General features: G+C 44.3%; 2 protein-coding genes across 2 annotated transcripts; both read right to left on the reverse strand.

Annotated features, from left to right (window-relative positions):
* Nucleotides 1–18,215: 18,215 nt before the first annotated feature.
* LOC125353729 (beta-defensin 121-like) lies at nucleotides 18,216–19,755 on the reverse strand. The gene is made up of 2 exons (XM_048349386.1): nucleotides 19,698–19,755; nucleotides 18,216–18,424 (listed from the first exon to the last, which is right to left on the reverse strand). The coding sequence occupies exons 1-2, from the start codon at nucleotides 19,753–19,755 to the stop codon at nucleotides 18,216–18,218; spliced, it is 267 nt and encodes an 88-aa protein (XP_048205343.1).
* Nucleotides 19,756–25,049: 5,294 nt separating this feature from the next.
* On the reverse strand, nucleotides 25,050–25,999 carry LOC125353730 (beta-defensin 121-like). Its single transcript, XM_048349387.1, has 2 exons — nucleotides 25,942–25,999; nucleotides 25,050–25,222 (listed from the first exon to the last, which is right to left on the reverse strand). The coding sequence occupies exons 1-2, from the start codon at nucleotides 25,997–25,999 to the stop codon at nucleotides 25,050–25,052; spliced, it is 231 nt and encodes a 76-aa protein (XP_048205344.1).
* Nucleotides 26,000–26,715: the final 716 nt, after the last annotated feature.

The raw sequence follows: 26,715 nt of genomic DNA on the forward strand, positions 1-26,715 counted from the left end.
TGAGGCCCAATCTCAAGCAATAAAAGCAAGACAAGATGGTTCATGCCTGTCTCCTCAGATACTCAGTGTCAGATCATGGTCAATCCCAGGGAGAAAGTGAGACCCTATTCAGAAAACAACAAAGCAAGGGGCTGAGATGCCAGGCACCAGGTGGCTCATGCCTGTAATCCTAGCTATTCAGGAGACAGAGCTGAGGATGGTGGTTTGAAGCTCGCCCAGGAAGGAAAGCCATGAAATCCTCTCGAGTTAATCACAGAAAAAGCCGGAATTAATGCTTGTGGCTCAAGTAGTAGAGCGCTAGCCTTGAGCAAAAGGAGCTTAGGCACAGTGCCCAAGCCCAGAGTTCAAGGTCAGCCAAAATAACAAAGAAAAGAAGAAGACTGGGACAGTGGTTTAAATGGTAGAGTTCTTGCCTAGCAAATGCAGACCCTGAGTCAAAACCCCAGTACCATAAGGGGGAAAAAAAATACTTTATTTATCTCAAAGTCATAAACATACTTTCCTATGTTCATTCTAGAAACGTTATTGTTTTGTCATAATTGTTAATATATATAAATGCCCTTCTTTATTAAGGTATGATGAAAAGTGCCATGCTTAGCCAGACACAAGGGCACACATCTGTAATTCCAGCTATTCATGAGGCAGAATCAGAGGCAGGAGGCTCATGAGTTTGCAGCTAGCCTGGGCCACAACATAGCAGACTATAATGAGACTCTGTCATTAAAAGAGATGGGGACTTAGGGGTATGTCTCAAGTGGTAAGGTACTTGCCTAGCCAAGATCCTGGGGTGGATCCCCTTAATCACAAAGAAATAAACATAATTTTTAAAAAAGCTAAACACCATCTGACTCCCATCACTTTATTGTGCCATTTTCCCTCACAGAACAATGTAGAGCTGGTTTTATTTGCAGACTCTGTAGTTTGTTCTCTTAGTTTATCTTTCCATCAGAAACATTTCTTCCTGAGCTGGGGAGATAGCTCCATAGCACAGGGTAATATTGCACTCCATGCCCTCCCTATGTTCACCCCAGCACAAAAAAAGTCAAATAAAAAGAAAGAAAGGAAGGGAGGGAGGGAGAAGAGAAGGGGGAGGGAGAATGAGAGGAGGGGAAAAGAGGCACCAATTTCTTTTTACTGTGGGTTTCTGATAAACTTTAATATCCCAAAACTTGCCATACAATGAACTTTTCTCCTCAAGATCCTTCCTACTATTCTTTTCCCATTTATTTTAATAAATACATGGATCGTTTGTCAATTTCCAAAGACTTAGAGGACCGCCTCCTCGTTTGCTAATAACAAGGGCCAGGCCCTCCACTGTTGGTAATACATAAAATATTCATGGAAATTCGTGTTTACTTTCCAATTTAAAGAGAAAAATGTCTAAAACTCCTTAAACCAATTCATTATTAGCCACAAAATCATGGTGCTTAATCTTTACCATGTTTAGTAGTTTTTGTCTCTTTTTCAACTAGCTACCATATACTACTATAATTCTTTTCTGAAATTGCTGAGATGACTTCTCTATCATTTAGACTACCGTATGACTGGTATCTCACTCTTAAGGTAGAAGAGGATGGTTCCATTTTCTGCCATCCCCCCCTCCCCCCGTGTTTCAGCTGAGTGGTAGTTATGTCTTGGACACTCATGATCAGATTCAGCTGTGTGCAATTTTGTTTGGGATCTGGGACTGCACATATGGAGGAGAGATGCCCCCCTAATTCTGTTCTCCATTGTTCATCTGTGTCTTTGACATTAGCCTCTTAGAATCAACTGGGCAGCTTCTGCATTTCCACGGCGTTCTGGAACAACTTGTATAAACCCAGAATTAGTTAATCCTTCCAAGCTTGCTTGATTTGAGGCGATCATACAGTTAGTCTATGATTTATGTAACCAAGGCACATTTGAGATTAAAAAAAAAGAAAATGCTACTAATTGTGCCTGAGCAAAAGAGCGTGAGCAAGGAGTATGAGAGGCCAAATAAGCAGGACATGAAGGTTGGCACGTTGGGAGCCTGGGGCTTAGTGAGAGAGGGCTCTGTGTGCCATCCGGGTCTTCATGCTCTGCTGATGGTTTCAAGTCCGCCTCTCTTCTAGCCAGTACAACCCTTGAGGGATTATTTTCCTTTGAAGTCATTTTCCATTTGTTATGCATAGTTCCTCATCACAAAATTTTATTGTTTGGAACCTTTCTTACGTTTATAGTTATTTCCAGGGTTTTCTTTGCTTATAATTATGTCTTTCCCTTTTCAGTTGATTAAAAGATCTGAGCTATCTTATTGACATATAGTGAGAATCCAGATTCTGGTTTTATTATTTCTGTCCTAAGGTATTCATTGTTCTTTGAAGGGTATCACACTGTGGTTCACTCCACCATATCGACTCCAGAGGACATTTTAGCCCAACTAGGGGAACTTAGGATTTACAATGGTTATGAAATAGGAGAAAAATGTACTGAAAACAAAAGATAAGGATTATTAGTTAAACAAAAGAAGCTTATAATACAGTGTGTGTGGAAGGTTTCATTTTCTAAGTGAAATCTATGTGTATATAAAGATAGCATTATAACATAAGAGAAGGCAATATCTAGGTGACTTAGAAGTATGGCGTTGCATTGTTTCAGCTTTGCTTTTCTGTATTTTAATAGACAATGGCATATATTGCTTTCATAATAACAGTTTAACAATGAGCTGAACACTAGATACTAAATATTAGAAAAAGGGCAGAAGAGAAAAAAATCTAGAGAGAATAGATGTAACAAAGTGTTGACAACTTTTTACTTTAATACCTTCCTTCCCTCCTTCCCCCTCCCTCCCTCCCTCCCTCCCTCCCTTCTTTCCCTCCTTCTCTCTCCCTCTCTCTCTCTCTTTCTTTTCTCTTTCTGTCCTCCCCCCTTCTTTTCCTCTCCCTCACTTTCTTTTTTGTACCAGTACTGGGGCTTAAACTCAGGGCATGAACATTATCCCTTAGCTTTTTCTACTCAAGTCTAGTGCTCTACCACATGAGCCACAGTTCCATTTTCACAAGTTAATTGGAGATCAGAGTCTCACAGACTTTCTTGAAAGTCCTGCCTTTGAGCTTCCATCCTCAGATCTGTCTCTGGAGTAGATAGGATTACAGCTGTGAGCCACTGGCACCCTGCTATTCAGCCTTTATAAAGAAGGAAACCTTCACATTAATGATAATGTGGGTGGGCTTAGAAGACACTAAGTAGAGTCAGCCAGACCTAGAAAGACAACGTGTATGGTGTCACTTATATGTGGAATCTAGTGGCTAAACTGGTGGAAGCAGAGACTTCAGTGGTACCTGTTGGGGATGGGGGAAGAGAACTGGCCAGGAAATAAAACTTGAAGTCCAGAACATTCGTGTCTGGCTTTGTTCCAATTAACAACACATGCAGTAATTACAAATGCAGATGGGGGAAGGGGGAGATTTCCCAAGGCCATGTCCAAGGGTGGGAACACAGCTCATCTGAAGTCTTGAATAAGCTATGTTTTCTTCACAAAAATGGGCTGTACAATGACACCATTTCATCAATATTTTCTTCATAGCCACTACTAACTTAAATGCAACATCGGGTTTGGATGAAAACCCCTCTGGAGTTGTTCCCCTTGTTTGCTCCGTGTTTATGAGAAGGGGCACAAGGCCCAGTGATCTCTTTCTGAGGTTTTTGTCTTTCAGAACAGATGAAAAAAATATGACAAATACAGTCAGCGTGACAAGTGTGGACCTCGGGAAGGGGGAGATGGATTTCATAGGACAGGGGAGCAAACCAGAGCCCAGAATTTTACTGAGCTCCTTAGTTAGCACTAAGCTTCCTAAGAGTTGCTTTGTCAAGCTGTGTGGAGTCTGCTTTCCCAGCAAAGCGTATGCATGGAGGAGGGCCTCTTGCTGAGATGTAGTTCACCAACAGTTACTAGAAGAAACCATTTCAAGGACAAATGCTGCAATCCCAGAGGTTAGGGGCAAACAGGGGAGATGTAACTTTGAAACTTATACTATAGAAAGGAGAGAGATGAGTACTATAGAAGTCCTTTTATAGAACCCGTGGCTCACACTTGTAATCCTAGCTACTCAGGAGGAATCATGGTTAAAAACTAACGTGGGCAGCAAAGTCTGTGAGACTTGTCTCCAATTAAGCATCAAACAAGTCAAAAGTAAAGCTGTGGCTCAAGTGGTAGTGGGCTAGCCTTGAGCAAAACAGCTCAGGGACAGTGCCCAGGCCCTGAGTTCAAGCCCCACATATGCATATACACACAGAGTCTGTGTATTTGCAGAAAAATCAACAAGGTCTTTACAAGTTAGTGGGTGGTAGTGGGGTGTGATCTGAGATCTCAGGAGACAGCAGGAATATGGAATTCCTTGTACATTCACTTTGCAATTGGCTCGGTGAAAATCCCTTTGTCTAACAAGTGCAGAACCATTAAAGTTTTTCTCTCTGGCAATAATTTATGTCCAAAAAATTGTTTTTCCTGGGAAGTGCTTTATTATCTCCCAGTGACATCATGGCTTTGTCTCTGCATTAAGAAGAAGAAAAATAAAGAGCCAAGACAGGAGTCGCTAGCAAGACATCACTGCCCACTACTCATTTTAAAAAGAAAAGAAAAAGAATGAAAAAAGAAAAGTCACTACACAGACCCTGCATACATCTCTAACAAAGCCACAGCTACAGCTTTCTTAACGAAGCACATACAATCCCCCATGATTCCATGGGAAACAGGAGTTCTGGGTTGCTATGCAACCAATATGGTGACTCTAGGGAGACATGATATACTGTACATTCCCAGAAGCCCTAAGAAAGGAATTTTTTAAAATCACAGGACAATGAAAAATATTTGAGAAGATACGTAAGTTTCTTGATGTCAACATTACACAATGTGGCTAAGCATGGTGACCTATGTCTATAATCCCAGCAGTCAGAAGGCAGAGATCAGAGGATGGAAAGTTGAAGGCACAGTGAGTTCTAAGCCAGCCTAAGCTACCTAAGAAGACCTCATCTCACAAAACAAACAAATGAACTCACTAGCCAACCTGTGAGTATGAAAGCAGTAATCAATGCGTCAGTAATCAGTAATGTGTTACTGCACTGATATTAGAAAACCTTTTATGTTTTTGTATCCATTAAAAAATTAAATATACAATCATTAAAACCTAGTTATCTAGACCACCTTTCACAAGTATCAAAGTCTGCCAGAAAAGTCACAATAGACCTGCAAATGGAAATAGGAGCTGCTTTCTCTACCTGGACACAATACTGATGAGCAATTCTGGAAGAATTCAAAACACACTAGGGAGGGTAATCACTAATAAAATGTTACCTCTCTTTCTCTCTGAGGATCACATTTTAGATGACATAAACGAAGTGAGAAAGTACATCGTACGAATGCCACGGCTGGTAAAAGATGGCTGCCACTCTCTGAAGACAATGATCTTGGACCAAGGCAATGCCTGTGCACTCTGTCAGTTGGCTCTGAGAGGTCAAAGTTCTGATCGTGTGATCAAGGAAGGCCATAGAGGGTGGGGTTTTATAATAAGCACCGTGTATACTGAAAGGAGAAGGATCTCCTGCTACTCTACTCCAGAGCAAAAGAATCCTTAATTCTCTTAATTGTCTAAGTTATAAAATGCTGTAAGGGGCATAATGAAAGGAAAGAAAGGTTCTGCCACTGTATAAAGTATGGTGGCCCATGTCTGCCATCCCAGTTTTAGTGGTGTCGAGATTTGAGGAGTCCAAGTCAGAATAAGACATACTTAATCCCTAACTTCTCCACCGACACACCAAGCACTTCCTGAAAGTTAAGGGCAGCTAACAGTGATGGGAAAGTTTACCAGAAAATAAATATGGCGGAGAAAGAGAGTAGTGACAGAGAAATTCCATGAGGAAGATGGCAGTTTAGTGTATCTCTGCCATCTCGGCATCTTCTTTGTTAGAGCTTGGCCTTGGGTTGAATATTAAGAATTGAATGGGGGCTGGGGATATGGCCTAGTGGCAAGAGTGCCTGCCTCGGATACACGAGGCCCTAGGTTCGATTCCCCAGCACCACATATACAGAAAAAAAACGGCCAGAAGTGGCGCTGTGGCTCAAGTGGCAGAGTGCTAGCCTTGAGCAAAAAGAAGCCAGGGACAGTGCTCAGGCCCTGAGTCCAAGCCCCAGGACTGGCCAAAAAAAAAAAAAAGAATTGAATGGCTTTCTTATTGGCAGGCATCTGTTTCCTGTAAGGCTGTGACAACAAAGGCTTATTGTCCTATCCTTATTTCTTCATGCTTTTATCCTCCTTACTTCCTTTTGCTTTTGTAGCCCTATGCCCCCATTTCACTGTCAAGCAAGTTTTAGTTCATTAGCTTATCCTGCCGTCTGCAAGCTGCACAAGCCACCATTCCCTGTGTTCCTATTAACCTGTATCAACAGAAAACCTAAAATAGGCAGATTGCAGTCTAGGCAGGTACCGGGGCCAGAAGCAAGATCTCAAAAATAACCAGTACCAAAAAAAAAAAAAAGGCACGACTCAGAAATAAAGTGCCAGCCTAGAAAGTATGATACCCTGAGGCTAAAGTCTACACTGCAGATTTTAAAAAGGAAAGGAGGAGGAGGGGGAGGGGAGGGAGGGGGAGGAGGAGGAGGAAGAGGAGGAGGAGGAGGAGGAGGAGGAGGAGGAGGAGGAGGAGGAGGAGGAGGAGGAGGAGGAGGAGGAGGAGGCTGGGAATATGGTGTAGTGGCAGAGTGCTTGCCTATCATGCATGAAGCCCTGGGTTCGATTCCTCAGTACCACATAATAAGAAAAAGCCAGAAGTGGTGCTGTGGCTCAGGTGCTCTAGCCTTGAACTAAAGAAGCTCAGGGAGAGCGCCCAGGCCCTGAGTTCAAGCCCCAGGGCTATATATATATATAGTGGGTACAGAGAAGACATAAACGACAAGGGTGGTATTGGTGTTTTGTAGACTCCATGAGTTATTTTGTTGGTCCTAGCTTTGTTCATACTTTGGTCATATCTGAGAATATGTGTGTTGGGGGTAGAGAACCCAGGAAAGAACAAGAAAAGGGGAAAAAAAGAATCTCAAATAAATGTTCCAGCATAAGAACCATGGAGATGGAAGAGCTCTTTTGGTTCCCCTAAGGGAAGTTCAATCTAACGGCTACTTAGGACCCCAAGAATACCATATTAGCATTGATCTTTGCATGTCTTCCTTGGAGACAGACAAGGATGTGATCCTTGAGAATTACAGATTCCATTCTTATTTTTTAGCCTGGGTCTGTCTGTCTGAAGTACTGGCGTTTGAACTCAGGGCCTCACACTTGCTAGACAGATGCTTTAACCACTTGAACCACATCTCCATACCACATGTTCTTACAAAGAGGCACAAGGACAAAAATTTCTATGACTGCTGGGGCGCGGGGGGCGGGGGGGGAGCGAGGAGGAGGGCAGAGCTGGAGATGGAAAGCATTTGCTGCTGAGGTGAAGAGACAATGTAAGGCTGCCCAGTGATACAAGGACAGCAGGACACAGGTGGAAAGACAATTCTCCCTCCCCACCTCTCCAATGCCTACTGACAAGATAGAACAGAAAACCAGATGGCAAACGTGTCCCCCACAATCCCCGCCCAGCATCACAAGGTCAGCCTTGGCAGCCATCCCATAATGAGGAAGCTCTGTGGTTACTACGTGAAAGGCGGGGAAAGCCTGTCGCCATCTCACCATCCTAGGCACTTCCCATGGGTCGGTCCAAAAGAGCCCGGCAGCCTTGCTCAGTCTTCCAGGTGAGGCCAATCGTCCCAGAAAGCCAGCTATTTCTCTCCAGCTTTACAGAGACTTCTAGAACTGAGTAAAACAGAGGGAGCAGGAGTAGCACTGTGGCTCAAGCTTGAAGGCACTAGGCTAACTCTGAAGGTCACAGCAGGGTCCTGCATCCCAAAGATAGATTGAAATTCCTCGGCCTTTACAGACAATACCCAGACCTCCTGTGCCCCAGGTTGCCGTTGTCAAAAGCAGCATCAAGGGCTGGGGATCTTAGCTACTCAGGAGGCTGAGATCTGAGGATCATGGTTCCCAGTCAGCCCCGGGCTATAAACTCCATGAGATTCTTACCTCTGGTAAACTACTCAGAAAAGGCTGGAAGTGGTGCCGTGACTCAAGTGGTAGAGTGCTAGCCTTGAGCAAAAAGAGTTTAGCGCCCAGGCCCTGAGTTCAAGCCCCACAACCAACAACAAAAAAGTAACTTGTAAGGTTACTATGGAGCTGTCTTAGGCAAGGGAGTGTTCTGGATGACACAGATTAGCATCCCATTATAACCTATTTGAGTCCTCTTACCAATGATCTTCAAATTCTGCTGCAAGTTAGTGAACAAATCACTTTCCCTGAGAGAATATATTGGAGTGATTTGGCCTCTATATGGATATTATTCTAAAATATCTTCACTGAGAACATGCTTTCTTCCCCTGAAGGTTCAAAAATGAGAGGCCTTGTCCCTACTTAGAAATCTCCCCATTAAATGCAGAGGGACACAGAAGAAGAGAAAGCTCAAACTCAGGCTTTTATTTTATTATGAGTAAGGGTAGGAACCTGCTTATAGTTCTGAAGAACCCCCCCACCCCCAAAATACCCTAGTCTCTGAGTTCTCCCTCTCCAGGTCTCCTCCAAACACTGCCTCAAAGCCTATGACTTACAGCCCTCTGCATATCCTCCCAGTGTGAGACCAGATGCTGAAGTCACAACCAACAGACGGAAGTTTCGCATGGGTACATTTTTACCTCTCGGTCTGGTTCAGTGACCATCTCTCTGCCCCCACCACCAAAAGGGCCATAAAACTTTTGATCAGATTCTCACTGCAAGCAGCGTTCGGGATTCCTGGCATTTACCGCCTTCTTCATCCCGAGGACCATGAGACTTCTGTTGCTGGCTCTCACCATTCTTGCATTCCTGCCCCAAGTGACCCCAGGTAATCAGAACCCCTCCTTACCCCCCACCACACCCCCCAAGCTACAGAAATGAAGATAGAATGGGATCCTGGCCCAGGGAATTGCAGGGTGGACCTGTTCTCTCCCACCTGAGCAGCTCTCTAGGTTCCACATTGGATTAGAGCCCTGGCAGGGGCCAGGCAAGCTATCCTTGCTAGACAAGATGGTCCCAGTGTCTGGAGTTGTCCGTGGTTCCCAGTTACCACCTAAGGAATCCAAGTGAGAGCTTGACTTGCTTTGATTCTCTTTTCTGAGTGACTCCCAAAGCTCAAGCCCCTATGTCTTCTTGGCCTTTTTGAAAGTCTTGTGGTAGCTTGCAATGAAATCTTTTGGTTGGCAATTTGACAAGCAGGTCAGAAAATATCTCCCGAGCTTTATATGGAAGAAAGAATGGACTTTTCTTCTCTTAACGATAAAGTCTAAGCTTTGATCACCACTGCATTTTTAAAAATATACCTAAAGGCACAATCAGAGCTTTGAACATGAAGAGGGTCTGTTTGCACCCCCACCCACCATTCTTTCTTGTATGTCTTTCAAGACACATTTCAATGTATGATCAAATTCAACATAAAAGTGAGTCCAGGTATTGCTGTTCCATAGAAAGAAAATATACTACACATGGTGACAAGGAGTCCTTCTTTCATTTAATATATTATGGCCATCTTTCCATATCCCCATTTGAGATCTGCCTCATTCTTTACAAATTTGTAAAGTTCCACTGTGAGAAAAACTGTTAATTTATATATAAGAATTTAGAACACTTCCTACTGATATATCTGTGAACATATATGTACAAATACATTTATATCTTTTGAAAAAATTTTAAACAGATACATTTCTAGAAGTGGAATGGTTGGGTTAAAGGTAAGTTTAGAAATTCATTCCAAGGTGGGCACTAGTGGCTCATGTCTATAATGCTAGCTACTCAGGAAGCTAAGACCTGAGCACTGAGATTCAAAGCTAGCTCAGGCAGGAAAATCTGGGAGACTTTTATCTCCAATTCACCACCAAAATGCTGAAGGTAGAGCTGTGGCTCAAGTGCTAATGTGCTAGCCTTGATCACAAAAGCTCAGGGACAGTGCCTAAGCCCCCAAGTTCAAGTGCCAGGACACACACATCTGCGCGCACACACACACATCTCATTGATGTTCTGGGCTGCTGACCCTATTGAATATATTCTTACTGTGTTGTTTCACAGTATTTTATTTTTATTGCTCTGTTTTCCTTATTCAGTCTTTCTAGAAACCTGAGTTTTGCCACTACTCTTCTTATCTAAGTTTTATTCTTAACTGCATTATCTAATTTCTAATTATAAGGAATTTTTTTATCCTAGTTTGTTGAATTTGACTAGAAAACATAGAATGTATGATACTGAACATTTGGGTCTTCTCAAGATTTTTTTTTCCAGCCAGTCCTGGGGCTTGTACTCAGGGCTTGAGCACTGTCCCTGGCTTCCTTTTGCTCAAGGCTAGCACTCTACCACTTGAGCCACAGCACCACTTCCGGCTTTTTCTGTTTATGTGGTGCTAAGGAATCGAACCCAGGGCTTCATACATGCTAGGCAAGCATTCTACCACTAAGCCACAATCCCAGACCTCAAGATACTTTTATGGCCTGATAATTTGCTACAGAATGTGGAATCTTAGATCATAAATATAGACATCTTTTTAAAAGTTGTTAGAGAATGCAAAAGCTAGGCCTTGCCCCATTAGTTGAATCTAAATCTGCCATTTAGCAAGACTTCTATGCACATGAGGGCTTGAAAAGCATCAGCCTAACCCACATACGAGGATCTCATAGGAATGTCTACACTAACCCAAGGTTCTAGTCAATGTTCTATTTCTCTCTTTCTTTCTTTTTTCTTTTTTTGCCACTCCTGGGCCTTGGACTCAGGGCCTGAGCACCATCCCTGGCTTCTTTTTTTTGCTTCAAGGCTAGCACTCTACCACTTGAGCCACAGCGCCACTTCTGGCCATTTTCTATATATGCGGTGTTGTGGAATCTAACCCAGGGCTTCATGTATATGAGGCAAGCACTCTTACCACTACGCCATATTCCCAGCCCTCTATTTCTTAATTAACATGCAGGTACATGATTATTATTTGTCTTATGAACATAAATAATACATGCTCATGTGTATATACATTTTATAGTGGAATGTATTTAAAGAAATGGAACCAATATGAAGAATTCAATTATAGTAACCAGATTAATTTCTTGATGTGAGTAGCTTGACACAACACCCAGGTCATTTTATTAGAATTCTCTCTCTCTCTCTCTCTCTCTCTCTCTCACACACACACACACACACACACACACACACACACACACACAATTTCTTAAGGCCATAAAGTGTCTTTCCATTGATGATAAACATCCATCTCACTTTCAGAAAAGTTCAACATGGGCAAGTGGGAGGTCAAGACTAGATATCCGGGCAAACAGGCCCAAACTGGGAGATTAGCATCCATCATGTTATTATGAAGCTTGATATTATTATGGGATGACAGATATCCAATCCTATGGTAACACAGAGAACATCAGTAACCTAAAACCAGTGGTCTTTCCTTTGGTCATTTAGCCTATAGTGGTGAAAAGAAATGCTGGAACAAATCGGGACAGTGCAGGAAAAAATGTCAAGATGGAGAGCTGACACGAGAAATATGTAAGAACCGTCGTGTCTGCTGCATTTCATCCAATCGAGGCTTTAGAATCAGCAAAGTTACTCAGAAAACTACCACAGCCTTCTACAAACAGAAAACTACCACAGCCTTCTACGATTCTTTCTATCTGATAACCACCACAATGTTTGATGATACACGTCTGCCAGCCCCTACAGTGTTCTATGAGGACATGCAGACAACCACCACTACCTACTATGATTTTACAGACATGATGAAAATGATTCTCACTACAGACAACTTTGAAGCAAACAAACAAAAGGACGATGGGGGAAAATCTGATAGGAAACATGAGACTCAAACCCCTGACCCAGAGATTCATCATAGCTCATCGTAGGTGGCTGCCACTCACGTATATCCTGAGAGATGGATGAAGTCCTACAGATAATTGATTATTCTTGATTATTCTGAAAATACCATGACCCTTTCCTCCACCAAAGTGTAATTCTAGGTAAAAGTAGTTGTGTAAAGAGTCTCAAGTGTCCACTATTTTCAATAATAATTTCTTCAAGGCTGGTCTTAAAATGTCAAATCACTTCCACAACAAGATTTAACCCATATTTTTAGGGTTCCTTATTTGCCAGTGGCTGTAATCACTTAGGTAAAGTATGCCAACCTGCAGCTTTCACTGTTTCCCTAGCAAATGTTTTAGGAATAACAGAGTTATTCCTTATGTGTCATGCCATTAGTAAGAGCATAACTGGCCAACGCCAAAATTCTAAATACTTAGCTCATGGAAATATGTGCTGATATCAGAGGGGAAAAAAGCTTTATAGTTCAGCAAACACCTCCCACAAAAAACATCCAATTTCCTTTTACATAACTTGACTTAGAACCCTTTCTCATCGCCTGCTTACAGCTATGAGATCTCTTTTTGTTTGTTTGTTGTTTTGGTCATTATTTCAAGATTGAAATAGAGGGAATTCAAAGCCTGAAAGCACATTTATTTGACCAAATCTTGGTCACATATACACATCCAAGTATAGAGCTGAGCCGAACTGGATAGAGCTGTAACCCAGGAATAGAGAATCTGCCTACCAAGCATGAGGTACCCCAATACCAACGAAGAGAAAATGGAACTATGGGTTCCATTGTCTGCTGATGACCCCTCAAGATGGGAAAGATGGGTCATTTGTCTATTAGATTACTGCGAGTGCTATTCGCCTCCCAAATAAAAATACTCTCCCACCCTGATCCCTTTTGGAGAGGCCCATCCTTTCATAGTTACCTATCTTGTAACCTTGTTCTTTTCATGCCCGTATCCATCCAACCCATTTCCACCATCTGTGAGAGCCATATCTTAGATGATCCTCCCTTCCTCCGGAAGAATGTCCCTAATTTTTTTTCAGATGGACCTCTACATCAGAATGCAATGGGACATTTCTGTCTGTCTGGCACCCTGGCATATGATGTGGACCACGTCAAAACTCTGACTTTGTTTTCTCTTCTCCCTCACTAGCTAGACATGGGAATTTCTCATGATACATTAGTATGGGACAAAGGAAGTGGGTGCCATAAGTGACTAAGGATCAGTCTCCCAGGCCTGCCCAGTTCTAGCCTACGGCAGACCACTTCTGCCTAACATCGGAAGGTGTCTTCACAATTCTGTTATTATTCAAGGAGTTTAGATGATTTTCTACTTGTGATGGGAAATTTGGGCCTCATGGATTTACTTTTTTCAGATTTGTCTACTACTCATAATTATTCTGATAGCCTAGTTTTTGTCACTAGCCTGACGTCTCTGCTGGCCTTAATTCATGGTGCCTTCATTTCCTTGTGCCTTTTATGACTTGGGATGCGGATCTGTGCGTTGTTCTTGGAATATCTCCTGAATAAATTGGTTCATTCCTAAGTTAAAAGTATATTCCTCACCATAGTCTATACTATGACTTCTACTCACAACTGAGGAGCCATCTCTCCCTGTAGTTCTGTTTTCTTTTATTAATACCGGGGTACCTCATACTTGCTAGATATTATACTGATATGCTACACTTCCTGCCAATCCTACCCTTGTATGTTCATGTGTGTTCAAGGTTTAGTCAAGAAAAATTGGATTATGGTGCAAGCCTGTCAACTGATTCTATTCTAGTCTTGAAACCACTAGGGAGTGGGGAAGGTCCTTATAGCTTACACAGGTAACTCCTACCTGTAATCCTAGCTACTCAAGAGACTGAGGTCTGAGGGTTGTAGTTCAAAGCAAGCCTGGGAAGAAGATTATGAGAGATTTTTATCTCCAATTAACCAGCAAAAGGCCAGAAATGGGGCTGGGGATATAGCCTAGTGGCAAGAGTGCCTGCCTCGGATACACGAGGCCCTAGGTTCGATTCCCCAGCACCACATATACAGAAAACGGCCAGAAGCGGCACTGTGGCTCAAGTGGCAGAGTGCTAGCCTTGAGCGGGAAGAAGCCAGGGACAGTGCTCAGGCCCTGAGTCCAAGGCCCAGGACTGGCCAAAAAAAAAAAAAAAAAAAGAGGCCAGAAATGGAGGTGTGATTCAAATGGTAGAGCATTAACCTTGAATACAAAAAGCTAAGGGAGAGTGAAAGGCCTTCATTATCAGCACACACACACAACATTTTTTAACTTTAAAAGACATTTAAAGAAATAAATTAGAATTTTATGGTTTAAAAAAAGGCTGGATGGCTTCTCTGGTGGTAGAGTGCTTGCCTCACATATGTGGGTTCAATTCCTCAGCACCACATAAACAGAAAAAGCTGGAAGTGGTGCTGTGGCTCAAGTGGCGGAGTGCTAGCCTTGAGCAAAAAGAAGCCAGGGACAGTGCTCAGGCCCTGAGTCCAAGCCCCAGGACTGGCAAAAAAAAAAAAAAAAAAAAAAAAAAAAAGGCTGGGAACTGAGCAGGCTCACGCCTATAATCCTAGCTACTCAGGAGGCTGAGATCTGAGTTCAAAGCCAGCAGAAATGTCCATGAGACTCATCTCCAATTAACCACTCAAAAACCAGAAGTGGTACTGTGGCTTAAAGTGGTAGAGTGCTCGCCTTGAGAGAAAAAGCTCAGGGACAGCACGGGGGCCCTGAGTCCAAGCCCTACAACTGACAAAAAAAAAAAAAAAAAGAAAGAAAGAAGACAACAACAACAATGGCTTCCTGTGGTTTCCATGGATGAAAACCAGACACACGCATGCGTTTTGATGAGGATGGCTGCCAGCAGGGTCCCCAGAGAGTTTGAGAATGGTGCTCACCAGCATGCAAGGTATTTCTTGGCCAGTGGTTCTCATAAGGAGTAGTTAGTATCTTCATCTTCACTTCAAAAGCATATCCTCTAGTAAGACTATAGACAGTGTGGGCGATGATTTGCGCAACAGAAATAAGGCTATTCATTTTGTTCTTTCTCCAAGAAGGAGTCTACTGTTGACTGCCGGGGCCCACCATTCCCCTTAAGCAAGGCTGGAGGCACACTTGACTGGGTGCCGAGGGACAATGCCAAGAACACCTACATGACCAGGGTCACCGAGGCAGAGTGCAGAGGCATGCACAGGAGCACAGTGAGCCTGGCCTTTATCCAAGATTGCGATGCAGAAACAGCCCTACTTAAGTATGTGGCTCATGAGTGTTATGCTCCGCTTGTAGTTGTTATTGTTGTTACTACGAAAAGTGTCTACCTTGTTTTGGAATAAGAAACTTACCTAAGCCATCACAAGTTATGCCCAATATTCACTGCCTTTTCTACTTATATCGTGCCGGATAATAGAAGAACTAGGACCCTTTGTCCTGTGAGACGAAATGTCCCCTGTTCCCTAGCTGTGATTTCTTGAGACTGTCCTTGTGTCTTTGTGATATGACTCTATGCCCCTTCTAGATACCTAAATACCCCACCACTACTGGCTGCAGCAATTGACCATGCATCAGAGAAGGTAATGTCTCTCTGGAGAGGAAAAGAGTAATGATTCATTTCTGTTGGGGACTGTTTTGGCCTTGGTGGAGGAAGGGCGCCAAGAGCGAGACGCTGCCCTTCCCCCAGCCCTGGGACAGTGTGGGAGGGAGCCCCTCCCACCTTTCGGCCTCAACCGGAAAAGAAGCCCCCCGCCCCTTGGGAGGCGAACACATGCATGCCACCATGATAGGGTTGCCCAGCCCACAAAGGAAGTTCCAGGATATCACTTGAGTGGCAGTTCAGTCAGCCAATCAGTCAGTCACCCCAAGTCCTTCCCCTTCCGCCTTTGTCATCGTAATAAATTTCTCTGGCCTGGCCTCTGGGGGCTGAGATGCGTCCCACCATCGCAGCTTGTCCCTGATGCCTTCTTTCCGCTCCTGCTCCTGGTAACATGTGAGGGGACTGGGGGGAGGGGAGGCTTCAGCAACCTTTCCTCAACTTAGCACAAGTCCATGAGAGTACGCCTTGGCCTTCTGCCGGCAGAAGGCAAGGCCGAGTGCTCTTTCATAGATTTTAGGGTTCAAGCATTTTTTCCCGGGAGATCGGGGAGAAAGGGATCCATCAGATCCCGACACATTTCCTCTTAGCCAAGCTATATATCTGACAGTCAGGGAGGATAGCGTAAAACTTCAAGGATGAGGCAACTACCATGTTCAGTAAAATAGAGGAAATATCCTTTTTCCTATTTCCCTACTGACAATCTTTTAAAACTTGAGTCATTGTACATAAAGTAAATATAAACCACTGGGCACTGGTGCCTCATGCCTGTAATCCTAGGATCTGAGGATCGCAGTTCAAAGCCAGCTGGGGCAGGAAAGTCTGTGAGACAATTATGTCCAATTAACCACCAGAAAGCCAGAAGTGGCACTGTGGCTCAAGTGGTAGAGCATTAGCCTTGAGCTGAAGAGCTCAAGGACAGCACCCAGGCCCAGAGTTCAAGCCCCATAACCAAAAAAAAAATATATATATATATTCTGCAAGGTGAAGAGAATGATGATAAACAGGGCAGGGACTTCAAGACCTGAGGAATGATAAGCAACAAATTACTTAGGTGATTCTTGATATTTTTTTTTATTTTGGTGTGTGTGTGTGTGCGCGCGCACGTGTGCGCACACGCATGCTTGTGCTCGTACTCCACCTTGAGCTAAAGCTCTACTTCCAGCCTTTGTTGTTGTTGTTGTTGTTGTTAACTGAAGATAAGAGTCTCTCAGACTGTCCTTCCTAGGTTGACTTTGAACCATGATCCTCAGATCTCAGCCTCCTAAGTAGCTCTGATTACAGATGTGACCCACCAGTGCCCAGCTGATCCTTTTAATTTTCAGTAGCTCTAGCCAGTGCATTAAAGCAAGAGAGTAAAATAAATGGTGTACAGATTAGAAATGGAGAAATAAAACTGTCTCTCTTTGCAGATGTCATAATGGTTCATGTAGAAAATCTCAAGGTATCCACAAAAAATGGGGGAAAAAACCTGAAACACATAGAGTTAATAATTTCGGTGAGGCCCTGGATAATGATAATTGTGTTTTTACATAACAGTGATGAACATGCAGACATTGAAGTTAAAAATACAATACCATTCAAATGTTGTAGGGAGTACAGCTGATTTCATCTTGACTAGGGAAACATGGTAGGAAATGTTGGGGGGAGTAGATTAGGTCAACCTGACCCCAAAATTCTGCTTCTGTAAATGGCTTGTTTAACTTGTTTCTTGCCCTCCCCCCTGCATCAACCTCCTACATCTGTGCTACGCTTTTACCTTTATAAACCCCAATTTGAGGACTGCTCGGGGTCACAGTGGCAGCTCCCAAGTCTGCACTGTGTCCCTGGCCAGTCAGCCCACTTTTCACTGTCTCAGTTTCAGCTCCCGAGTCTGTGCTGCATCCCTGGCTGGTCAGTTCACTTTTCGCTTCCCCCATAAATCCAGCTTTTTGCTTGAGACTGTCTATGAGTGGTGGACTCTTGGAGGGACATGGAATCTCCTCCTCAATAGGTAGACAGACAGAATAACCTGTGACTATAACAGGTTGAAGAAGGAAAATCAAGGTGACTATAAAGGAGTATCTGAAGTTTTACATCTCTTAAACCCATCCTGCCATCTCCCCACCTCCAAAAGGAAGCCATTTGAGGCATCCTGCATGATTGATAAACACAAACAAGTTCGTTTGCTTTAATGAAAGGTATTGTTATGCCAAGTCGCAAGAAGACCACCAAGAAGGCCACCGAGACTCAGACGGTCCGAAATGCAAAAGCAAGGCAAGACTTTATTCAGACGAGCTGCAACTCGGGCCTTGTCCTACCCACCGACACAGCGGAGGTTAGGAGGCAGCCTCGAGCTGCGATTTCACAGGGCTTATAAAGGCAAAAAACAAAGTTACAACAATCAGGTGTTCAAGCAAGACAAAAAACAAAGCTACAGCAATCAGGTGTTCAAGCAAGCAAGATAAGAAAGATTAGGACAAGGGTACAAATCTGATTGGCTCGGGGCTCGAGGCATTTTGGGGGCGGTTAGAGTTAAGCATTCCCAGGCGGTTAGAGTTCTTGACCCTAGAGTTCTGGTCCCTAATAAGCTTGCCCTGGGTTTGTTCATAGTTTAAAGAGACAACAAAACGGGGGTTGCATGAAAATGGGGTTTACTTTAACTCTTCATTCCCCCCTCCAGTATGAATGCCAAAGAGACCTGACACAGCGTGTTTTCTACGCATGAGCTCTTTTCCGCTTCTTCTTCTTCTGGGCTGTGGTAGGCATCCTTGGAGTGGTCCATTTGAGGGCTTTGTGGATGGTTACCGGCTGGATTGTTAGGTAGCGAGTGGGGACGCAGCACCGTTTACGATTTGCACAGCGTATGACGCTGTCTTCATTATCCTGGCACACCAGCCGGCAGTGCCCGTCCTGCCAACACGGGGCTGCAGGTATGGGAAGAGCACAGAGCAAATGGTAGTATCACCCAAGTGGAGAGACAAGAGCAGACAGGGAAGGTGCAGCAGGATGAAAGCAGAGAGAGAAAAAGAGAGAGAGAGAGAAAGAGAGAGAGAGAGAAAGAGAGAGAGAGAGAGAGAGAGAGAGAGAGAGAGAGAGAGAGAGAGAGAGAGATCCCAGGAGTAATGCTAAGCCAGGTCCCAGAAAGGTAAGAAGAAACCTTGAAGGAGAGGGAACTGAATCGAGTGCTCTAAGCTACCAACACCAAAGATACCAGGAAGACATTTTTGGACCTTTCTCCCTTCTGTCTTCCTAGTCCCCAACATCTCTTGTGTTATTTGGGGATAAAATGGTGCTAGTGAAGGTCCCACCTAGTGGAGTGGGAATAATGATCATTGAAAAGGGACAATGTCCTCCTGTCACCATGGAAGTGGGGGAGATTTGCCGCGGTTACAACAGGCCGGGCCTGTTCTTGGGAGCCTGGCCCTGCAACAGAAACCCGCCAAGTCTCCTCTCCAGTCCCAACCCCGTCTCCAGTCCTCCTTCACCTTGTACCCACCCAGTTCTTCCCCAAGCCTGCCTGAGCCTCAACCCCAAGCCAGACCCAAATCTAATCAGGTCACCAACTGCAACTCCCAGCAGCTTCTCATCACCAAGCCAAGCACAAACACCGTCAGACCCTGACTCGGTCTCAGCCCAAGCCCAGCCCTCATGTCCACCACCTCCACACAAGCTAAAAATCTCACCCCTCTACCTTTCCAGGCCACCAGGAAATCCCGGGTCCTCACCTCCAGCTCATCTTCTTCCCTCTGTACCCCAGCCTCAAGAGGCTCCCCCATCTCTTCAGCATAATCTCTTAATAAGTTCCTTTCACAGGTTTATTTGAAAATTTCTCCTCAGGCAAGGTAGTAGAATAATCTTGTCTTCATCGACCAAAGGTTGTGCTGAGAGTCTCACAGGCATCGTGTTCAATGTGTGTAAAGCTCCTTCACCCAGTCCTTTGCCTCTATACCTTCTCCTAAGCTCCCACCCCAATGCTATGAAGTCTCAGAGGCTCCAAACTTCCAATTACCCCCAGACCATCACTTAGCAAAAGGGATCGGGGAGAGATACCAGTGTGACAGGGTCTTGGGGAAGCCTACAAAGGTGTGTGAAAATGACAGATCTGGATGCTGCCCAATGAGAGGGAAGTGGAAGGAAATGAGGGAAAGGGAAGAAGCCTTGCCTCAGGATTCAAACCCTTGGGAGAGGCCAACTTACCCGACACCACTGGTTCCCTGGCCAGAAGGATGGCAAGAAGCAAGAAAAGAAGCTTCATGTCTGGCTGCACTCAGGAGAAGGCAGCCACTGAGCTACAGGAGTAGAAATAGACATCCCTGAGGAGGAGATGAGACTCCTTTTATCAGCAGGGCCATGGGCAGTCAAATAGAACAAGAGGGCATTGCTCTGAGGTTGGCTGGGCCCAAGGACAATGAGTAGCAGTCGTCTCAGCACAGTACAAGATGAGTGTATTGGAGAATGGCCAGCGCCCATGCCAGAAATGCCTCTCCCTCCTGGTGAGAACTGGGCAAAATTAAAGCCATGTTGTATTCTTCACAGGAGCAAAGTACTATAATCAGCCTAAAAGCCCCTTCATGGATATGGATTAACTAGTACTCATAACATCACCTGGGCTGTAGAGATATGAATTAATCTGTCTTAACAAAGAACAAGTATGGGCTGGGAATATGGCCTAGTGGTAAAGTGCTCACCTCATATACAAAGAACAAAGATTCCAAAACATAGATGTTGATGTCTTTCTTTTTCCTTCCTCCCTCCCTTCCCTCTTTCCTGCTCTTCTCTCCTTTCTTCTTGGTGATACTGTGGCTTGAACTCAGGACCTCACATTTGCTAGGCTGACATTTCAGCGCTTGAGCTATACCTTCAGAGAAGCATTGATTTCTTTTCTATGCAAAGGTCAAAATCAGCAGCTATGTGTAGCAGCTTTGTGAGACTCAACGCTGAGGGCTAGGGTCCTTTTGACTTGGTGCTCCGCCATCGTCAGCAGAAGCTTCATCTGAAGCTTCTGCTTGAAGAAGAACTGCTTCGTTTCCCTCCATCAAGTCCTCATTCCAGCCATCAGGGAAAGGGTAGAAGAAATTCAGCACCACACCTTTCCATTTAAGAATACCACTCAGAAGTTGCATGTGTCATTTTTCACTCCAGTGCATTGGCCAGCTCTCACTCTGACCCAACCTAGCTGCAAGGTAGGCTGGGGACTTTTCCTTTATTCTGATCATGGCTGAAAGTCAGGGGTTGCTTTACTAAAAAGGAGAGGATGGACATTGGGGGAGAGCTGGCAATATATTATGCCTGGCTTTAATATAAAATAATATTGATAGATGCTTGTAGAAGAAATAAATAATGTTACTCACTTAAGTAAATAATTATAAACAAAATGACAGTACATGAAACTACTAGTGGAAAATACTTCAAGATATTGGCATAGCATGATTTTCTAAACAGGTCTTCAATAGCTCAGGAAATAAGAGATAAATTATATATGGAATTACTTCAAATTATAAAGCTCTGCACAGTTGGGTGCAAGTGACTCATATCTGTAATTCTAGTTGCTCAAGAGGCTGAGATGTGAGAATCACAATTCAAAGGCATCCCAGGCAGGAAAGTCTATGAGATTCTTATCTCCAATTAACCACCAAAAAGCTGGAAGCGGGGGGCTGAGAATGTAGCTTAGTGGTAGAGTGCTTGCCTAGCATGCACAAAGCCCTGGGTTCAATTCCTCAGCACCACATAAACAGAAAAGAAAAGCCAGAAGTGGCGCTGTGGCTCAAGTGGCAGAGTGCTAGCCTTGAGCAAAAGGAAATCAGGAACAGTGCTTAGGCCCTGAGTCCAAGTCCCAGGACTGGCAAAAAGAAAACAAAAAACTGGAAGTGGAGCTGTGGTAGACTAAGACTACTGGCCTAGAGGACACAACAACAACAACAACAACAACAACAACAACAACAACAACATTCAGGGACATTGCCCAAGCCCAGAGTTCAAGCCCTAGGACCAGCACACAAACATGCATACACAAACTCTGCACAGCAAAAGAAATGATTATCAGAATGAAAAGACAATAAAAATATTTACCAGCCATTCATCTGACAAAGAATTAATATCCAGAATATATGAAGAGCTCAAAAAATTAAACATCAAATGATCAAATTAATAAATGGGCGAATGAATTGAACAAATAGTTCTCAAAAGAGTATGTCCAGCCAGGTGCTGGTGGCTCACACCTGTAATCCTAGCTACTCAGGAGGCTGAGATATGCAGATTGTGGTTCAAAGGCAACCTGGGCAGGAAAGGCAGTGAAACTTTCATCTCCAATTAACCACTAGAAAATCAGAAGTGGTGCTATGGCTCAAAGCGATAGAGCGCTAGCCTTGACCTGAAGAACTCAGGGACAGTGCCCAGGCCCAAAGTTCAAGCCCCACAACCACAAAAAAAAAAAGTATGTCCAATGTCTTTAGCCATATGAAATGCAAATAAAAATTGCATCACAATTCTGTCTCACACCAGTCAACATGGCAACAAAGCAACAACAAATGCTGGTTTGGATGGGGGGAGCAACTCTCATACACTGTTGGTGAGCCTATAAATTAGTACAACCACTGTAGAAACCAGTATGGAGGTTCCTAAACAAACTACAAATAGAATTGCTATATGGTCCTAGTAGACCACTCCAGGGCTCATGTAAAAAGGAACGAAAGTCAGCATACAGCATAGAGATAGCTGTACAACCATGTTTATTGTAACACTACTCAAAATTTCAGCAGGCACAAGGCCCTAGCACAGGGAGAGGGAGAGGGACATGGGAAAAGAACTAAGCTTTGGTCAGAGTGCCAACTTGGGGCTGGGAATGTGGCTTAGTGGTAGAATGCTTGCCTAGCATGCACGAAGCCTTAGGTTCGATTCCTCAGCACTACATAAACAGAAAAGGCCAGAAGTGGTGCTGTGGCTCAAGTGGCAGAGTGCTAGCCTGGAGCAAAAAGAGCCAGGGACAGTGCCCAGGCCCTGAGTTCAAGCCCCAGGACTGGAAAAAAAAAAAGCAAAAAACAAAACAGAGTGCCAGTTTGGCCCAGGATTGCTGTGTGGTACACGTGGGCCCCGTCATGCCAGGAATGGGCTTGAGTCTCTGGATTGCTAATGTCTCCCACACAGGTACAACCTGGCATGCCAGCTCCTTAAGAACCGCCCACTCCTTCAAGTCTGTGCAGTCGCACCGTTTGTTCTTTTTTCTTTTATGTGTATGTGTGGCAGGTAGGGGTGGGGAAGGATGTGGGAAGGGAGGCCTGAGTCCTCAGAAGACTGAAAAAGAATAAGCACAAGATCTAAAGAAAACTGGGGCACTCTGATACTTAGAAGTCTAGAAAAGTGTTTCAAGCCAGTGCCAGCAGCTCAACCCTACAATCCTAGCTACTCAGGAGGCTGAGATCTGAGGCACGTGGTTCGAAGCCAGACAGGGCAGGAAAGTTCGTGAGACTCTTATCTCCAATGAACTCTCTAAAAAGCTAGATCTGTGGTTCAAGTGGTACAGCACCTAGTCTAAAGCAAAAGAAGTTCAAGGTCAGTACCCAGGCTTTGAGTTCAAGTCCAGTATCAGCAAAACACACACACACAAAAAAAACATTTCAACAAGGTGGTCCATATGTCGTATACTTGCTCAGAATTAATAAGAGGAAAATAGAGGTGCTTCCTTGGGGATTGGCAATCTCAGGAATAGCTGACTTTTTTTATCAGTATGTGTGGTGGGGGTGGGTTTGAACTCAGGGCCTTGTACCTGCGTGGCTTGTTTCCTAGGCCAGTGCCCTTACTACTTGAGCCACATCTCCAGCCCCCCCCCAACTTTTTTTCCTAGTTATTTTGGAGATGGAGTCTCATGGACTTTTCTGCCTCACTGGCTTCAAACTATGATCCTTTGGATCTCAACACCCCATGTAGCTAGAATTACAGCAGTGAGGCACTGGCTCCCAGCTGCTACTTAGTGGGTGATCTTTACTTAAGAAGTGTAAATGGCAAGGTCAAAGCCAAAGCCAAGGGCTGGGGATATAGCCTAGTGGCAAAGAGCGCTTGCCTCATATACATGAAGCCCTGGGTTCGATTCCCCAGCTCCACATATGCAGAAAACGGCCAGAAGTGGCGCTGTGGCTCAAGTGGTAGAGTGCTAGCCTTGAGCAAAAAGAAGCCAGGGACAGTGCTCAGGTCCTGAGTCCAAGGCCCAGGACTGGCAAAAAACAAAAAAACAAAAAAAAAACAAAGCCAAATTGAGTTGAAAGTGAATGAGAAAAAAAAAATGTAATGGATAAAGAAGCTCTTTGGAAAGTGTCGAAGATATGGGTTATTTTCCAGTAGGGAATGTGGGATTAAGGGACTGTTTAAGAGGAGAGGGACTGGAGCATTGTGTATAATGGGAGTAGGGTGGCAGGGATGGGGGAAATGAGAATAACCACAGAGGAGTTCTTAGTCAGGAAGAGGAGATGAAATGTAGAAAGTACAAGAGTTCGTCTCTGGAGAAAGACCACCCAAAGGAAGACAGAAGTTTCAGGACTAGAGACAAGAGGATACAGACTCTGTAGAGTGGAGAGAGCGTGCTTCCAACGGCACCTATTTTCTTGAAAGATGAAGCAAGGAGAGAGAGAGAGAGTAACAGAATACTGGAGAAATCAGTAGATTATTATTTCATGTAGTGAAAAAAAATCAAGCTTTTAAAGATAAAATGGGCTGAATACCGGTGGCTTACACCTGTAACCCTAGCTACTCAGGAGGCTGAAATCTGAGGACCATGGTTCAAAGCCAGCCCAGGCAGGAAAGTCAGTGAGACTCTTATCTCCAATTAACCACCAGAAAACCAAAAGTAGAGCTGTGGCTCCAAGTGATAGAGTGCTAGCCTTAAGCAAAAAGAGCTTAGGGATAGTGCCCAGGCTCTGAGTTCAAGCCCCATGATGAGAGAGAGACAGAGAGACAGAGACAGAGAAAGACAGAGAGGAAGAGTGGGAGGGAGCTGTGGTTCAAGGTGGTAAAGGGCTAGCCTTGAACACAAAAGCACAGGGACAGCACCCAGGCCCTGAGTACAAGCCCATGACTGATTGACAAAAATAATCATAATAACCACTAACCACATTTACCTACATAAGTTTAAATACAGATTAAATGGAATTCATTAATGGCACAAAATAAATCTGAATACAGACTTAGTGGAATTACAATTTCTGATCCCCAATCACATGGGTAACTAGTAGCTACCATATTGGATGGCCCAGATATGGACCATTCATCACTGTACACAGTTCTAATGGCAGCTTTAGAAGAAAACAAAAATCAAACGAATCAAATACACATTCCTTGGGACCAACGAGGGGCCAGCAGGCTAGTAACCCAAGGAGGTTATTACTACTTAATAGTCTATCCTGTCCTCTATTACACACACACTCATACACACATGTTTTCCATCTTTATTTACCTTTAAAAAATACAATTAGGTAGAATTGTCAGACAGGAAAACCCAGGGATGACATACTAGGACTGTGGGATCCAGTGATGTGGAGACTCACGTGTGGAAGCGAGAAGTCAAGCTGTAGACATTTGTTGAAGTCCTCTCTTGGGGTTTTCTTTGCGTGGTGGCACAGCAACATACTTGGGTTTCACACAGCATTTGTCCCCAGCTTGGCATAATATATGGAATACTTCTGTCTCTTTCCATGTTTGTTGGCACCTGCCTGACGTACCCCAGCACTGGGTGCCTGAAAATAAAAGGGAAGGATGGATAAACATCAGTCCTGAAAGCAGAAGCAAAGGGCTGGGGAAATGAAAGGCTAAATCCCAGCAGTGAAGAGAACTGTAAGGTGGAGATAAATCCCTATCAAGTATCCCTGGGTTTAAGGGAAATCACAGACCATTAAGCTTTCTTTATCCAGTTGTGGCCCCAATTTCATCTCTCAAAGTCCTCCCACCAGGAAGTTTCTCCTCCATGGACAGGTGTATATGAGCGAGACAAAAAGCGCCCCTTTGTCCAGGGTGTCATCTCTCCATATTACAGGGTGCCTAGTTACCCAGTCACATTTGCTCTTTGGTACCCACACTGGCTGCACCAGTGAAAGGGAATGGGACTCTGAAATAAGCCCATGTAAACCTCTGTAAGTTCTCTGGGGCATGTGTAAAACTCCCATGAACATCACACTCCTTCTCTCCTTCTCCACAGCATCCTGGGACTGTTCGCTGGCCTGAATCCATCAATGCAATTGGAAACATCTTTTCTGAAGACTCGACAACCTAAGGCAACTGAGTATTCCAGGAGTGCATGACAAAAAAAGTTTAGCCAGAAGCTTCTGTTAGAATTCTGCCAACTATTTTCATGGTGGGAACAACAGACTGACCTCCTCCAACAGACCTCCTCCAAAGGGAATTTTTTTTAAGCCATCACATTCTCTATATGCCACATCCAGCTCTCTTCCTACCTCACCCCATCCATGTTCAGAGTGATGCTCAGAAGCCAAGCGATGGGCATAGGGAAGATCCATCGGTGTCACGGAACTCAAATTTTCCCTGAGTAGCAACCACCCCCAGATCTCCAGGCAGCCTGCCTGCCACCCCCTTCTCCCAGCCTCAAAGTCCTCCCCTTCAAAACTCCCTGAACATGTGTGAGGCTCCCCCTCGGAGGGAGATCCTGGTTACCTTCATTGGCCTGGACCAGGAGCCAGGTAACAGTCAAAGCCAGGAGAAATTGCTTCATGAGTGACCAGAGCTCAAAGAAGAAGAGGAGGGGCTGGGAATATGACCTAGTGGCAAGAGTGCTTGCCTCGTATACATGAGGCCCTGGGTTCGATTCTCCAGCACCACATATATAGAAAACAGCCAGAAGTGGCGCTGTGGCTCAAGTGGCAGAGGGCTAGCCTTGAGCAAAGAGAAGCCAGGGACAGTGCTCAGGCCCTGAGTCCAAGGCCCAGGACTGGGAAAAAAAAAAAAAAAGAAGAAGAAGAGGAGGCTTCCGAACGTCCAGACAGGTATTTAAGGTCTGGAGGAACATGGCCGTCGTGACCAGTGAACCGGAAAGAGAACAGTCATTTGCAATAAGGCAGGCCGACAACAAATCAACCACATTTATTGTGGAGTGCCGGATGAAGGGAAAGGAGGAGGACATTTCTGATTCTTGTGGTAAAGAGAGAAATCCAGTGCAATAGAAAATGGGTGATAATTCTGTGTGTCTTGGGTTGTTTCCAGCAATATGAACATCATA

The sequence above is a fragment of the Perognathus longimembris genome, chromosome 6 (genome assembly GCF_023159225.1).
Source record: "Perognathus longimembris pacificus isolate PPM17 chromosome 6, ASM2315922v1, whole genome shotgun sequence".
Classification (NCBI taxonomy): domain Eukaryota; kingdom Metazoa; phylum Chordata; class Mammalia; order Rodentia; family Heteromyidae; genus Perognathus; species Perognathus longimembris.